This window comes from Hyla sarda, chromosome 10 (genome assembly GCF_029499605.1).
Source record: "Hyla sarda isolate aHylSar1 chromosome 10, aHylSar1.hap1, whole genome shotgun sequence".
Taxonomy (NCBI): Eukaryota; Metazoa; Chordata; class Amphibia; order Anura; family Hylidae; genus Hyla; species Hyla sarda.
The window spans coordinates 105,926,101-105,943,241 of NC_079198.1; the positions used below are offsets into that span (position 1 = coordinate 105,926,101).

Consider the following 17,141-nt stretch of genomic DNA (forward strand, 5'->3'; position numbering starts at 1 on the left):
TTTGCTTTGGACTTGATAAAGGGAGGAATCTGATAAAGGGAGGAATCCCGAAAGCTTGTCTATGCAAAATGCTGTTAGTCCAATAAAAAAAGGTATTACAAGATACTGCAACATTTTATGATTTGCATTTATATATATATATATATATATATATATGTATGTATATATAACTGCAATAGTGATTGACCGCAATTCACATTAAATAGCAGTTCGTATTCAATAATGCGGTATCTGAATAACTGATGGTACTATGTACCGCTCACCGCTCCTTGAATAATCGCCATCCACCACTCTGTAAAGGCTCCGCTGATGTACGTAAAAAATGCCGGTGTACAGTAAATAATATTGTGACCCTGCCGGAACAATATACAGCCAAGGTGCTCCAGACCGGGCACGTGTAGATAGTAAGTGAAAGCGGCGTCTGACGTCACTCAGTCAGCTGTTTCTGCTGCGCCGGCCACTGCAGAGCTCCGGTGATTTTGAAGCGCTGGAGACACACGGTGGTATGCAAAGTAGTACCTGGCTGGGTACACAGATGGAGGCAGCTGCAGTAGTACCTGGCAGGGTACACAGATGGAGGTAGTCGGAACAGTGTGTGGCAGGAGCGGCAGAATTTTCAATCTAATAGCGTTCAGATAGTAATCCAGGTAAAGTTCCTAAATAAAAAGTCCTTCCTTAGCACCTTGTTCAGACAGGGTAGGTAGGCCAAACGGTTTCGAGGCATGGACAAGTGTGTGCTAGCCACTTCTTCTTAAATTCTGTGAGGGGTGTAGTTTCCAAAATGGGGTCACATGTGGGGGTCCACTGTTCTGGCACCATAGGGGCTTGGTAAATGCACATGGCCCCCGACTTCTATTCCAACCAAATTCTCACTCCAAAAGCTCAATGGCGCTCTTTCTCGTCTGAGCATTGTAGTTCGCCAGCAGAGCACTTGACGTCCACACATGGGGTATTTCCATACTCAGAAGAAATGGGGTTACAGATATTGGGGGGCATTTTCTCCTATTACCCCTTGTAAAAAATGTAAAATTTGGGGGGAAAAACGCATTTTAGTGAAAAAAAATGTTTTTCATTTACACATCCGACTTTAACGAAAAGTCGTCAAACACCTGTGGGGTGTTAAGGCTCACTGTACATTGTAGTTCGCCTGCAGTGCACTTGACGTCCACACATGGGGTATTTCCATACTCAGAAGAGATGGGGTTACAAATTTTGTGGGACATTTTCACCTATTACCCTTTGTAAACATGTAAAATTTGGGGGAAAACCAGCATTTTAGTGAAATTTTTTTTTTTATTTACACGTCCAACTTTAACGAAAAGTCATCAAACACCTGTGGGGTGTTAAGGCTCACTGGACTCCTTGTTACGTTCCTTGAGGGGTTTAGTTTCCAAAATAGTATGCCATGTGTTTTTTTTTTGTTTGTTTTTTGCTGTTCTGGCACCATAGGGGTTTCCTAAATGTGACATGCCCCCCAAAAACCATTTCAGCAAAATTTGCTTTCCAAAAGCCAAATGTGACTCCTTCTCTTATGAGCATTGTAGTTCACCCTCAGTGCACTTGACGTCCACACATGGGGTATTTCCATACTCAGAAGAGATGGGGATACAAATTTTGGGGACATTTTCTCCTATTACCCCTTGTAAAAATGTAAAATTTGGGGAAAAATTAAAGGGGTATTCCAGGCCAAAACTTTTTTTTATATATATCAACTGGCTCCGGAAAGTTAAACAGATTTGTAAATTACTTCTATTAAAAAATCTTAATCCTTCCAATAGTTATTAGCTTCTGAAGTAGAGTTGTTGTTTTCTGTCTAACTGCTCTCTGATGACTCACGTCCCGGATGTGACATCATCATTGAGCAGTTAGACAGAAAACTTCAGAAGCTAATAACTATTGGAAGGATTAAGATTTTTTAATAGAAGTAATTTACGAATCTGTTTAACTTTCCGGAGCCAGTTGATATATATATATAAAAAAAGGTTTTGCCTGGAATACCCCTTTAATTTACACATCCAAATTTAACAAAAAGTCGTCAAACACCTGTGTGGTGTTAAGGCTCCCTGTACCCCTTGTTACATTCCTTGAGGGGTTTAGTTTCCAAAATAGTATGCCATGTGTTTTTTTTTTGTTTTTTTTCTGTTCTGGCACCATAGAGGCTTCCTAAATGTGACATGCCCCCCAAAAACCATTTCAGAAAAACTCCCTCTCCAAAATCTCATTGTCGCTCCTTCCCTTCTGAGCTCTCTAGTGCATCCACAGAACACTTGACATACACATATGAGGTATTTCCTTACTCGAGAGAAATTGTGTTACATATTTTAGGGTGATTTCTCTCCTTTTACCCCTTGTAAAAATTCGAAAACTGGGTCTACAAGAACATGCGAGTGTAAAAAATGAAGATTTAGAATTTTCTCCTTCACTTTGCTGCTATTTCTGTCAAACACCTAATGGGTTAACACACTTAGGGTATGTTCACACTGAGGGTTTAGAGAGGAATTTCCGCAAGTAATTCTGCTCGCTTATTCCTCTCCAAATCATTCAGCAGTGAAAACCCCATAGTATGTAATGAAAATTCTGCTCCTCAGTTCACACTGAGGAATTTCCGCTAGCGGATATCTGTCACTGAATTCCGTTCCGCATGAAGAATGTACGTTCTTTCTTCATGCGGAATTCACGTCGTAACTCCATAGAAGTCAATGTAAAAAAAATTTCAGGCCGCCACACTTCCGTGGGGAATTCACGCGGAATTCACACAGAATTTGCGCGGACATTGCGTGGATTTTGCACGGAATTCCCACAGAATTTACGCGAAAAAATGTTTTTTCACAATGTCTCCTATGCCGCGCTGAACTCCGCACTGATTTCTGTGCATAATTCCGCGCACTTTCCGCGCGGATTCCACGCGGAAAAAAACTGTCATTTCTGAGCGGATTTGTTCAGCGCAAATTCCTCGCACATATTTGTCAGTGTGAACGTACCCTTACTGAATGTCATTTTGAATACTTTGAGGGGTGCAGTTTTTATAATAGGGTCGTTTATGGGGTATTTCTAATATGAAGACCCCTCAAATCCACTTCAAAACTGAACTGGTCCCTGAAAAATTCAGATTTTGCTAATTTTGCGAAAAATTGGAAAATTGCTGCTGAACTTTGAAGCCCTCTGGTGTTTTCCAAAAGTAAAAACATGTCAACTTTATGATGCAAACATAGGGGGAGATTTATCATTCAATATAGACGTTATTTTCCGTCTATTATTGGCGCTGTGATGGCGCAGTCATGTAATATTAGCGACATTTGTGTGACTTTTGTAGTAGACGTTTCCTAGGTTTTTGAGTAGCAGTACAACTAAAAATTGCGCAAACCCTGATTTCCAGGCGCCAAAGTACGCTGACCAAAAGTACACGTACAAAACCTCGTAAGCTAGAGCTTTTCCCACCCGTGCAAAGCGGCGGGGAATTCATCATCTACAGCACAGACTTATGATAAATTACACGCTGCAACGGAAAAAGTTAGATAGAAAAAACGGCGGTAAAAAAAGAGTAGGGTACATTTTGAATGTTAAATCTCCCCCATAAAGTAGACATATTGTATATGTGAATCAATGTATAATTTATTTTAAATATCCATTTTCCTTATAAGCAGAGAGTTTCAAAGTAAAAAAAAATGCGAAATTTTTGAATTTTTCATCAAATTTTTGAATTTTTCACCAATAATTGATGCAAGTATCGACAAAAAATTACCGCTAACATAAAGTAGAATATGTCACAAAAAAACTATCTCAGAATCAGAATGAAAAGTAAAAGCATCCCAGAGTTATTAATGCTTAAAGTGACAGTGGTCAGATGTGCAAAAACGGGCTGCGTCCTTAAGGTGAAAATGAGCTGCGTACTTAAGGGGTTAAACGGAGATGCGACTTTTTTTCTTCATAATAGCGACTATCGCATTTGATAAATACATGACCACTGCAAAGTAAATTTCAGAAATGTGCTTTGGAATAAGCAAAAATCAAAAAGGCGCAGCATGTATAGAAAAGCCGCACGTGCGCAAGTTCATGTGACTTTTGTACGCAAAAAAAATCTACTACGGAGCTTGATAAATCTCCTTCCTGGTTTTGCGTTGCGCAAAAATCTGCGCTCATAATACTCCCCAACCTGTGGGGTTACAAAACTACAACTCCCAGCATGCTGGCAGGGTTTTGCAGCCACTGAAGAGCCACAGGTTGGGCAGTGTTTCCCAACCAGGGAGTCTCCAGTTGCTGCAAAACTACAACTCCCAGCATGCCCAGACAGCCTTTGGCTGTCTGGGGCATGCTGGGAGTTGTAGTTTTGCAACAGCTGGAGGCACCCTGGTCGGGAAACACTGACCTAGGAGGACCTGCTAGGACTTTAAAGGTAGTAGCCGGCTGCATTCCAGTCCCCATGAGGCTTACTTGACTTTGAAGAGAGAATACCGCCCTGAGGACACTAGCCATAAGATCAGCTGCCTATGACAAGAACTTAAAGGGCTACTCCACTGAGGGGAAAAAATCTAAATCAACTGGTGCCAGATAGTTAAACAGATTTGTAAATTACTTCTATTTAAAAATCTTAATCCTTCCAGTACTTATCAGCTGCTGTATGCTCCACAGGAAGTTCTTTTCTTTTTGCATTTTTTTCTGTCTGACCACAGTGCTCTCTGCTGACACCTCTGTCCATGTTAGGAACTGTTCAGAGCAGGAACAATTCCCCATAGCAAACCTCTCCTGCTCTGGGCAGTTCGTGACATGGACAGAGGTGTCAGCAGAGAGCACTGTGGTCAGACTGAAAAGAAATTCAAAAAGAAAAGAACTTCCTCTGTAGTATACAGCAGCTGATAAGTACTGGAAGGATTAAGATTTTTAAATAGAAGTAATTTACAAATCTGTTTAACTTTCTGGCGACAGTTGATTTAAAAAATAAAATAGTTTTCCACCGGAGTACCCCTTTACTGCTGTCAAAGAGTAGGACACAATAAATGTATCAATTGGCATGTGCCAGCTAAATTGCATCCACTATGTGTCCTCGTGACAGACTGAGGAAAACCATGTTGTGTCCTCTAAAAAGGTTCACAACTGCCCTCAACCAGCATGGCCGCCACCACTGGCAACGTCGTAGTGCGTAATGTACGTCACGATATTTATATATATTTTTTTCTAACTTTATTGACACATCAGCAACGCGACGTACAATAGAAGGACATTGAAAGCTTTGTCCTCTAGGGGGCAGCAAGTGTTGGCATAGTGTTTCCCAACCTGGGTGCATCTGGCTGTTGCAAAACTACAACTCCTGGGAGTTGTAGTTTTGCAACAACTAGAGACGCCCTGGTAGGGAAACACTATGCCAACACTTACTGCCCCCTAGAGGACAAAGCTTTCAATGTCCTTCTATTGTACGTCGCGTTGCTGATGTGTCAATAAAGTTAGAAAAAAAAATCTATCATGACGTACATTAAGCACTAGCATGCTGGGAGTTGTAGTTTTGTAACCCCACAGGTTAGGGAACACTGCCGTAGGGTCATGGCTAGGTAGAGACACCTACGGCATGACAGGGTTTTGGACGAGGGAGTTTCGGATGAGGGAGTTGTGGCTGATGGATGACAGCGATTGGTGTGAGGGAGGAGGCAGGACGCCATTTCACTTGAAGGAGGCAGAGTTGCGGGTGACGGCGATTGGTCCGAGGGAGGAGGCGGGACGCCATATCACCTGACAGGGGGACGGAGTTGCGGCTGACGACTGACGGCGATTGGTCCGAGGGAGGAGGCGGGACGCCGTTTCACCTGACGGAGGACGGAGTTACGGCTGACGGCTGACGATGCACTAAAATGGACACCGTACAGGGGGCTTCTTGTCGTTGATGCAAGTGACACGCGCCACATGATGAATTTTGCGCATTAACTGGGAAAACACCTGGTTTTCGTGTTGCGCAAAAATCTGCGCTCATAATACTGACGATATACAGAATTTTAACCCTAACAAATCTGGGGAAACATGATACCACATCCTTATACCAGTCAGAATATGTTACATATCAAATTACATATAGTTGTAACTAATGATAAAAAAAAATATTTTATCCAGCAAAAGTGTCTCTACCTAGCCATGACCCTACGGCAGTGTTCCCTAACCTGTGGGGTTACAAAACTACAACTCCCAGCATGCTAGTGTGTAATGTACGTCACGATAGATTTTTTTTTTTTCTAACTTTATTGACACATCAGCAACGCGACGTACAATAGAAGGACATTGAAAGCTTTGTCCTCTAGGGGGCAGCAAGTGTTGGCATAGTGTTTCCCAACCAGGGCGTCTCCAGTTGTTGCAAAACTACAACTCCCAACATGCCCGGACAGCTAAAGGAACACTATGCCAACACTTGCTGCCCCCTAGAGGAAAAAGCTTTCAATGTCCTTCTATTGTACGTCGCGTTGCTTATGTGTCAATAAAGTTAGAAAAAATTGATATATCGTGACGTACATTACGCACTAAGACGTTGCCAGTGGTGGCGGCCATGCTGGTTGAGGGCAGTTGTGAACCTTTCTAGAGGACACAACATGGTTTTCCTCAGCCTGTCACGATGGGTCCGGAGCCGGGGTCCTGATCACTACTGGAGGGCCCAGGAGGTGCTGCAACATGCCAGGGTGAGTGAAGGGAAGACGGGCGGGAAGGGGAAGTGGGGACTGCCATGTGTGAACTGTGACATTCAGAGCATGCTGTTCTACTGCTGGAATGCCATTGCATGCACTGAGTGATTGCCATTGGTCATGGGGTAGCACTACAAGTCCCAGCATACAAAGAGTTATTATCAATATGAGGCACTTCTGTCGTGGCTGTACTACAAGTCCCAGCATACACAGAGTGATTGCCAATGATCTTGAGGCACTTCTGTTGTGGCTGCACTACAAGTCCCAGCATACACAGAGTGATTGCCAATGATCTTGAGGCACTTCTGTTGTGGCTGCACTACAAGTCCCAGCATACACAGAGTGATTGCCAATGATCTTGAGGCACTTCTGTTGTGGCTGCACTACAAGTCCCAGCATACACAGAGTGATTGCCAATGATCTTGAGGCACTTCTGTTGTGGCTGCACTACAAGTCCCAGCATACACAGAGTGATTGCCAATGATCTTGAGGCACTTCTGTTGTGGCTGCACTACAAGTCCCAGCATACACAGTGATTGCCAATGATCTTGAGGCACTTCTGTTGTGGCTGCACTACAAGTCCCAGCATACACAGAGTGATTGCCAATGATCTTGAGGCACTTCTATTGTGGCTGCACTACAAGTCCCAGCATACACAGAGTGATTGCCAATGATCTTGAGGCACTTCTGTTGTGGCTGCACTACAAGTCTCAGCATACACAGAGTGATTGCCAATGATCTTGAGGCACTTCTGTTGTGGCTGCACTACAAGTTCCAGCATGTATGAATGACTTGCTAGTGTACATTCATGCTCCTGTATGCCATCCTTTTCCCATTGACTTAAATTATCAAAAGTAACATGAGTTTTTGTTTCCCTTTTTCTTTTCTTTTTTTGTGTACATAATTGCATAGCAAGCATTATGGGGGTACTCCGGTGGAAAACGATATATTTTAAGTCAACTGGTGCAAGAAAGTTAAATAGATTTGTAAATTACTTCTATTAAAAAAAATCTTAATCCTTCCAGTACTTATCAGCTGCTGTATGCTCCACAGGAAGTTTTTTTTTTCTTCTTGAATTTCCTTTCTGTATGACCACAGTGCTCTCTGCTGACACCTCTGTCCATGTCAGGAACTGTCCAGAGTAGAAACAAATCCCTATAGCAAACCACTCTTGCTCTGGACAGTTCCTGACATGGACAGAGGTGTCAGCAGAGAGCACTGTGGTCAGACAGAAAATAAATTCAAAAAGAAAAGAACTTCCTGTGGAGCATACAGCAGTTAAGTACTAGAAGGATTAAGATTTTTTTTTAATAGAAGAAATTTACAAATCTGTTTAACTTTCTGGCACCAGTTGATTTTAAATAAACAGTTTTCCACTGGAGTACCCCAAAAATAGAAAAACACAACTACTTTTTACAAAAACCGCTCCCCATCTGTCTCTAGGTTGGGGGTGGTTCTGCAGCTCAGTTCCATGAGGCTGGAATTCCACTTGTTGTTGTGTTATTTTTTTTTTTTTTTAAACACTCACTTTTTTTTTTAGGTGGTACTACTACTCCCAGCATGGGACACACTGATGGGAGTAGTAGTACCTGTACTAATTGACAGATCGCCCGTTGCGATCCTTCTGTATAATGTATAGATGCGGCGGCCGCTCTTCTATGGTCCCTGCACTGCCGTATATTTACACTTATTCATATTTCCCGCAGAGAGCTGTGATTGGCCAGATGGTTCCAGCCAATCACAACTTTGTGGGAAATATGAATAGGTGTATATAGATATACACACACGTCAGTGCAGGGGACCATAGAAGAACGGCCGGCCGCATCTATACATTATACAGGAGGATCGCAACGGGTGTCAGGAGTGTCTCAATCATTTCTTACTTTCTTGTACTGCAGCATCAGACTACACAGGAATCTTTTGTAGTCTGTAACCATGGAGACACATAAATCTGCATAGGAGCTGAATTCACAAACTGATGGCAAAGTGATTTTGCATGTATTGTAAAAAAATAAATAAATGAAGGCTGTTATTTATTTATTTATTTTTTGCTCATATTGGGGAAACCAATATGTTTCTTCGGGTAGAAAACAGACATGATCGCACATCCACAATCTTGTATAATGATCTAATTGCTTCTCAGCATAATATCAAAAACTAACAGGTTGTTAGTATTCATTTTTGATCAAAAAGTACAAAGCCGATTCGCCACATCAAGGCCACCTATTTAGAGTGGGTCCCTAACGTCCCTAGCATAAAATGGCGCAGCACTGCGCGCCGACCACCACCGCCGCGACACCAGTGTCCACGGGGGGGAACGACCCACTGGCAGAGCGGCCCCAATGCCACTCAAACCAGTCTATGGGTAGCACCTCCCCACAGACACAGCGCCATGGCAGCAACGGACACCGCACAGCACCACACCAGTGTTTTCTATCCCCTCCTTTTTTTTTCTTTTTGAACATGTGCTGCACTCTTCCCCACCCCCTCAGCCCAACCCTATATAAGTAGTAGTTATCTACACAAGGGCCATTTCTTTCCTAGCAGCCTCCCAATCTGACTGGGAGAGCATGGTAAGTGAGCGATTACACCCTGTTCACACTGGTGTGGTGCTGTGCGGCGTCCGTTGCTGCCGTGGCGCTGTGTCTATGGGGTGGCGCAGCCCTGGGACTGGTCTGAGTGGCATTGGGGCCGCTCTGCCGGTGGTTCGTCCCCCCCCCCCCCTCGTGGGCACTGGTGTCGCGACGGTGGTGGTCGCCGCCCAGTGCTGCGCCATTTTATGTTAGGGACCCACTCTAAATAGGTGGCCTTGACGTGGCGAGTGGGCTTTGTACTTTTTGATCAAAAATGTATACAAACAACCTGTTCGTTTTTGATATTATGCTGAGAAGCAATCAGATCATTATACAAGATTGTAGATGTGCACCATGTCTGTTTTCTTCCCGAATTCACAATATGTGTTTCTGTTGGAGTTTATTTTTAAGACATTTTAATGGATGGTAAAGGGGTTCTGTATCTATTAAAATTTAGTGGTAAAATAATCAGGGCTTTGGATAGGTTTGAATCTTGTACATCTGTGTTCCCCAAGCTGTGGTTCTCCAGTTTTTGTAAAATTACAACTCTTAAAGGGTTCTCCGCCCCTAGACATCTAATCCCCTATCCAAAGGATAGGGGAATAAGATGTCTGATCACAAGGGTCCGGCCGCTGGGACCCCCGCGATCGCTGTGCAGCACCTGGCGTTTATTTAGAACGCTTTGAGCGGGAGGCGGGGTCGTGACGTCGCAGCCATGCCCCTCTTGATGTCACACCATGCCCCCTCAATGCAAGTCTATGGGAGGGGGCGTGGCAGCTGCCACGCCCCCTCCAATAGACTTGCATTGAGGGGGCGTGGTGTGACGTCACGACCCCGCCTCCCGCTCCAAGCATTTGGAACAAAATGTTTTGAACGCTGGGGAAGCGGTGTACCCCTTTAACTTACCTGGACAGCCTGTGGTTGAGGAACACTGTCCTATGTGAACCAAAGCCCTTTGTAGGACATTTTGCATTTCTTTTTTTTATTTTTTTTCCTTTTGTTCACAGCATTTCCGTGGAAGAAAAAATCGTTGCTTTAGCCTGGCGATACGAGCTGTTCGCCGAGCCTTTGTGTATTCAACGAAAGCCAGAAGGGCGAGGAAGAGCATTATGAGAACGGTAAAGAAGAACGTATCTGTCACATACACTTAGAGTACCTGTCAATTAATAGAATAACTTTTGACATCTCCCAGGGGTTGGGGTCTGAGTGGTCAGACAATGACCGGTGACAAGAAAGAGCTAAGAGAGAGACCTGGATGGCCCCACAGGTCCGTTCAAGTCACATGACACAGAGCCGGGAGAGAACGCAATAAGCGCACACTTATCCCGGTTTATTCTCGTAATTGGTCAAAAGCATTTTTTTAAATGACAGGGACACTTTCAGGGGGTTCTCCAGTGATTTAACACTATGTAAAATCTGCTCAGAAAGGGGGACAGTTAAAAAAGAAAGCCCTCTCTTGCCTTCCTTGCTCCGGCATCGCCGCTGGAATCACGGAACTGTCCACGGTTCTTCCGGGCCTGGTGATCTGACGTCACATGGCCACTTATTCAATCACAGTGATGTCCCACCTAAGCCGCTGATTTCAAACCTGGAAGTGCCAGACACAGAGAACAGTGTTCTGTCATTCTGTCGGCGGTGTGGGAGCGAGGAAGGTGAGATTGGGTTTCATTTTTTTACTGTTAACCTCTCTGATGATTTAACCCTATGTAAAATCCACTCGGAGGACCCTTTTAACTCCGTAAGGACTCAGCCCATTTGGGACTTAAAGGAAAACTGTCACATATTTTCTCCCGCACTATCCACATGTACTGGTGGATAGTGCGGGAGACGATGATTAAAACGAGCCCTACCTTGGTCTGATCTGCGCCGCCGTTCGCCCGCAATTGTAGTTTTAATCTCTGTGTATATCCTGCTGTAACTGGCAAAGGCGGGGCTTCTGCGGGCTAACGTACACTGACCTCAGCGCCGCTCATGAATATTCATCCCTCCCTCTGGTTAGGAGCGGCGAAGAGAGGGAGAACAGGAGGGATGAATATTCATGAGCGGCGCTGACGTCAGTGTACGTTAGCCCGCAGAAGCCCCGCCTTTGCCAGTTACAGCAGGATATACACAGAGACTAAAACTACAATTGCAGGCGAACGGTGGCGCGGATCAGACCAAGGTAGGGCTCGTTTTAATCAGCGTCTCCCGCACTACCGGTGGATAGTGCGGGAGAAAATATGTGACAGTTTTCCTTTAAGGACTCAGACAATTTTATTTTTACGTTTTTGTTTTTTCCTCCTCTCCTTCAAAAAATCTTAACTCTCTTATCATCCACAGACTAGTATGAGGGCTTGTTTTTTGTGCGACCAGTTGTCCGTTGTAATGCCATCACTCACTTTACCATAAAATCTATGGCGCAACCAAAAAAATACTATTTGTGTGGGGAAATTAAAAAGAAAACTGCAATTTTGGAAGGTTTCATTTTCACGCCGTACAATTTACGGTAAAAATGACATGTGTTCTTTATTCTTTGGGTCAATACGATTAAAATGATACCCATGATAACATACTTTTCTATTACTGTTGCGCTTAAAAAAAAACGCAAACTGTTTAACCAAATTAGTACGTTTAAAATCCCCCTATTTTGAAGACCTATAACTTTTTTTTTTCATTTTTCCGTATGAGGGCTCATTTTTTTGCGCCGTGATCTGTACTTTTTATTGATACCATATTTGCTTATATAAAACTTTTACTACTTTTTTTTTTTTTTGGACTTTTATTTTTGATTTTTTTTTACGTTCACGCCGTTCACCCTAGGGTATCATTACCATTTTGTTTTAATAGTTGGGATATTTACGCTCGCGGTGATACCAAATATGTATATACATTTTTATTTATTTTTTTTACACTTTTTGGGGGTGAAATGGGACAATTTATGTTTTTATCGGTTTGAGGGGGTTTTTCACATTTTTTTTTTTTACTTTTATTTTTACACTTTAATAGACCCCATAGGGGACTATTTATTGCAATCATTCAATTGCTAATACTGTTCAGTGCTATGTATGGGACATAACACCGATCAGTATTATCGGTCATCTTCTGCTCAGGTCTGCTCGATTGCAGACCAGAGCAGAAGACCCGTGGAAGGCAGCGGAGGCAGGTGAGGAGACCTCCGTCTGCCGTTCTGGATGATCGGAACGCCGCGGCAGCGCTGCGGGCGATCCGATCATCCATTTTAGTGACCGCGATGCTGCAGATGCCGTGATCTGTATTGATCACGGCATCTGAGGGATTAATGGCGGACATCCGCGCGATCGCGGATGTCCGCCATTATGGGCGGGTCCCTGGCTGCTATCATCGCTCTGATGCTCGCGGTTATGCATAGGACGTAAATGTACGTTCGGGCGCTTTAAGTATCGGTTCACCAGGACGTACACTTACGTCCTGCGTTGTTAAGGGCATTTTACATGGAGCTGATATTGGTCAAGCAGGCCAATTATTGGCCTGTGTAGAAGACCCAGCGATCTGGGTGTAAGGGAATGTTAAAGGAATACAGATATATATAATATATTTTTTTGGGGGGGAGGCGGGGATGGGTGGGATTTTTTTTTTTTAACCCCTCGAGGATGCATGGCTTACCTGTAAGCCCTGGCTGCCCCGTACTTGGTTCACCTGGATGTACAGGTACGTCCAGAGTCCCAGGAACTATTTTTTTTTTTTCTTATGATTGCTCTGTAGATTTTATGGTACACTAAAATGCTATATTACAAAGTAAAATTGATCGCAGAAAAAACAAGTGCTCATATGGGTCTTTGGATGGAAAAATAAAATATTTATGGCTTTTAAAAGGCCATAGGGAAAAAAACAATATTCCTGTGTCCTCAGGGCAGAAATGGGCTGTGTCTTTCAATTTATAAAATATATATTTATTAACTGGCTCCAGAAAATTTTACAGAAATGTAAATTAATTCTATTAAAAAAAAATCTTAATCCTTTCAGTACTTATGAGCTGCTGAAGTTAAGTGGTTCTTTCCTGTCTAAGTGCTCTCTGATGACACGTGTCTCAGGAATTGTCCAGAGTAGAAGCGAATCCCCATAGAAAACCTCTTCTACTCTGTGCAGTTCCAGAGACAAGCAAAGATGTCAGCAGAGAGCACTGTTGCCAGACAGATGAGAACAACTCAACTTCAGCAGCTGATAATTATTGGAAGGATTAAGATTTTTTTTAATAGAAATAATTTACAAATCTGTTTATCTTTCTGGAGCCTGTTGATCTATAAATAAAAAAATGTTTTCCTGGAATACCCCTTTGATTACATTTTTTATTTACTTGTCACCGGAAAGCCATCGTGGTAATAATAAGTACCACTTACTAGCTGCTATTTAATTAAAAATAATAATATTAAGTCATTAAGAGGTTAAACGTCACCTGATGAGCCCTCATTTTGGTTGAAATGATCGGTTTTCGTCAACCTTAGTCTTATGTGTATTCACACGTGGCGTATTTGCTGCGTATTTGTTGCGTATTTCCTGCTGCGTATTTTATTTTCCCATTAAAGTCAATGGGTAGGAAAGTACGCAGCAGCAAATATGCAGCAAAATACTCCAGGTGGGAATGCACCCTTTGACTATATCCTTGGATAATGTTTCAGTCAATTGCTATGATTGCTTCTCATATAGCATGTGTGCCTATACCACTGATTGCTACAGAGCCTTGTGCTCTAGAACAGTGGTCTTCAAACTGTGGCCCTCCAGGTGTGGCAAAACTACAACTCTGTGCATCTGGAGGGCCACAGTTTGGAGACCGCTGCTTTAGACCGAACATTATTACTGTCCCCCATAGTCCATTGCCTATGATTCACGTTTCTACTTTTGTTTCAGCTCTGGATAAACCGTATCACAGGAGCTATTCAGGAACATGGCGTAAAGTATCAACACTTAGTTTCCAATCTTGCAAAAGTAAGTATTCCTCGCTTTTATACCCTAGCATGCTACTACTTTTAGCCCAGTGTTTCCCCAACCAGGGAGCCTTCAGCTGTTGCAAAACTACAACTCCCAGCATGCCCGGACAGCCTTTGGCTGTCCGGGCATGCTGGGGGTTGTAGTTTTGCAACAGCTGGAGGCACCCTGGTTGGGAAACACTGCTTTAGCCTGTCATAGTAATCCCGTTCTTGTCATGTTCCAGTGTCAGGTGGCTTTGAATAGGAAGGTTTTGTCCGATTTGGCCATCTATGAACCCAAGACCTTCAAGTCATTGGCAACCCTGGCCAAGAGGAGAGGAGAAGAAGGTTTAGTTTCGGCACTTGGAGATGGGAAGGAGCCTGAAGGAATATTTTCTCGGGTGGTGCATTATCCCTAGCTCCGATAACTGACTGAACTGAGCGGGTAACTATAGTTTACAGGATGTCCGTGTCCCTGGATGGTGCTCGCCATCTCATACCGGAGAAGAACATCACCCTTGATGGCAGAGGATCCGAAGAGACTTGTAGAACTGTTTCTTAACTTACCATGAGGAGCGCAGTTGTTGCATAAAAATCTGCTATATTTAGCAAAACCTGACTTTTCTATGACCAATAAAAAGATTCGGTGATTTTTGAGAGGCCGAGCCGTGCTATTCAGTGGGCGATCCAAAATATCTCGGGAACGTTTCCTATTATGGTGGCAAAATGGTATCTTGAGATGTTGAGGTCACTGAAAAGGTTGTAAGGCTGCATTCACACCACGTTTTTGCAATACAGTTCCCGTATACGTTTTCAATGTGAAAACCGTACGGAACCGTATTGAAAACCGTATGCATTGACTCTCCATTGAAAACCGTATGCATTGACTCTCCATTGAAAACCGTATGCATTGACTCTCCATTGAAAACCGTATGTCAAAAGATGCATCTGGTTGCATCCTTTTTGCGTCTTATACACGGTTTTGTCCATTTTTTTTATTTATTTTTTTATTTTACCCAAAACTGTAGTCTACCACTGTTTTTGGTCTGGGTGAAAAACCGTATTAAACCGTATACGTTTTTTTCTTTTAACATGGGAGTCAATGGGAACCATACAGAACTGTATATGCGTACAGTTTTATCTGGTTTGCACCATCCGGTTTTTGACTTTGCACAGTTTTTTTTTTTTTTTTTTTTTTCTTGGAATTTCAATCAAACAAGTGAAACTTTATTCATAATGGAGTGAAAAGTTAAAAACGTATACGCTTTTTTCTTAAACTGATGCAACCGGACATCATTTTTCAAACCGTATACAATTTTTTACCATATACGGGTTAAAATTTGTACACACTTTTAGATACAGTTTAGTCCGGTTTTGAGAAATCCATTTTTCATCAAAAACCTGATATGGGAATAGTATTGCAAAAACGTGGTGTGAATGCAGCCTTAAGAAGGGGGGGGGGGGGTGACAGTCTTCTTAGGCCCTGTTCACACTGTGTTTCTGACAGGACACAGTAGCGTAGTCTGCTGTATGATTATGTCCTAGCAGATTAGCATATACTAGCGTGAAGCAGCCCAAACAGAGTCAGTAACTCTATTTAGGCTGTTAAAATGAATGGGGCCAGTTGCAGTAGCTACAGCAGTGTTTTTCAAACAGTGTGCCTCCAGCTGTTGAAAAACTACAACTCCCAAAATGCACGGACAGCCAACAGCTGTCCATGCATTTTGGGAGTTGTAGTTTTGCAACAGTTGGAGGCATACTAATTTGGAACCACTGGAGTACATTTGACACGTTTTTCGGTGTTGTATACACCCTAAATCATACGGTACGAATCAGCATGTGCACGACACCTGAAATGCACCACGTTACCTGTTCCCTCCTGATGATGTGGGTTCTTCCATATTATTTACCTGGTCAATGGGTTTTTTTTTTCCATTGAGTGCAATGTTATTAAAAGGGTAGTCCAGTGGTGAAAAATTTATCCTAAGGATAGGGGATAAGTTTCAGATCGCCGTGGGGGGGTCCGACCGCTGGGGCCCTCTCTGTACAGGGCCCCGGCTCGCTGGCCAGATAGCGCATGTTAACCACCACACGAAGTGGCAGCTGACACGCCCCCTCAATACATTGCTGTGGCAGAGCTGGAGATTGCTGAAGGCAGCGCTTTGGCTCTGCCATAGAGTTGTATTGAGGGGGCGTGTCAGCCGCCGCTTCGTGTGGTGGTCAACACGCCCCCTTCCCGCAGGCTGTTGGGGCCCCATACAGGAGATCGCGGGGGGGCCCCAGCGGTCGGGCCACCCCCGCGATCTGAAACTTATCCCCTATCCTTAGGATAGGGGATAAGTTTTTCACCACTGGACTACTCCTTTAAGAAAGATCCCAAAACCGTTGTAGGCCATGGTTTCTCGCACTGGAAAAAACATACAAAATCAAAACTGTACACAACCGGATACATCTAGTTGTGTACGGTTTGTCAATTTTTTCATACGGTTGCATATGGTTTTCACATTGATGTGTGATCTCTACGTGACTGGGTCAGAGCATCTTGTGGGATTTTCACAGTAGGCAGTGGTTAGTACCTAGCAAAAAGTGGTCCATAGAAGGGCAACCTGTACCCAGAGGTCAGGATGTGAAGGCTAGTCTGTCTGGTCTAATCACACAGAAGAGCTCCTGTAGAGAAGATACTGCTGACTGGGATAGAAAAGTGTCAGCACACAAAAGTAGCCACGAATTGGTTTGAGCACTCATTCTGAGCACATGAGCATCACATCCGGCATGTGGAGCAGTAGAATAAGGAGACCTGGTCTGATGAATCACATTTTCTTTTTTCAAAATGGAGACAGGTCATATTTTGGGACAGGGTCAATTGTGAATGTCCTTAAGTGGTCCACCCAGAGTCCTAAATTGATAATCTCTGGAGAGAACTGAAAATGGCTTCCACTGATGGCCCCCATCCAACCTGACAGAGCTTGAGAGGATCTGCAAACAATGGT

At 43.4% G+C, this 17,141-nt stretch overlaps 1 protein-coding gene across 1 annotated transcript; it reads left to right on the forward strand.

The window, feature by feature from the left end:
- Positions 1-6,428: 6,428 nt before the first annotated feature.
- MRPL20 (mitochondrial ribosomal protein L20) lies at positions 6,429-14,808 on the forward strand. Its single transcript, XM_056542545.1, has 4 exons — positions 6,429-6,653; positions 10,237-10,347; positions 14,093-14,170; positions 14,397-14,808. Exons 1-4 carry the CDS (start codon positions 6,567-6,569, stop codon positions 14,568-14,570), a joined length of 450 nt encoding a protein of 149 aa, XP_056398520.1. The 5' UTR covers positions 6,429-6,566; the 3' UTR covers positions 14,571-14,808.
- Positions 14,809-17,141: the final 2,333 nt, after the last annotated feature.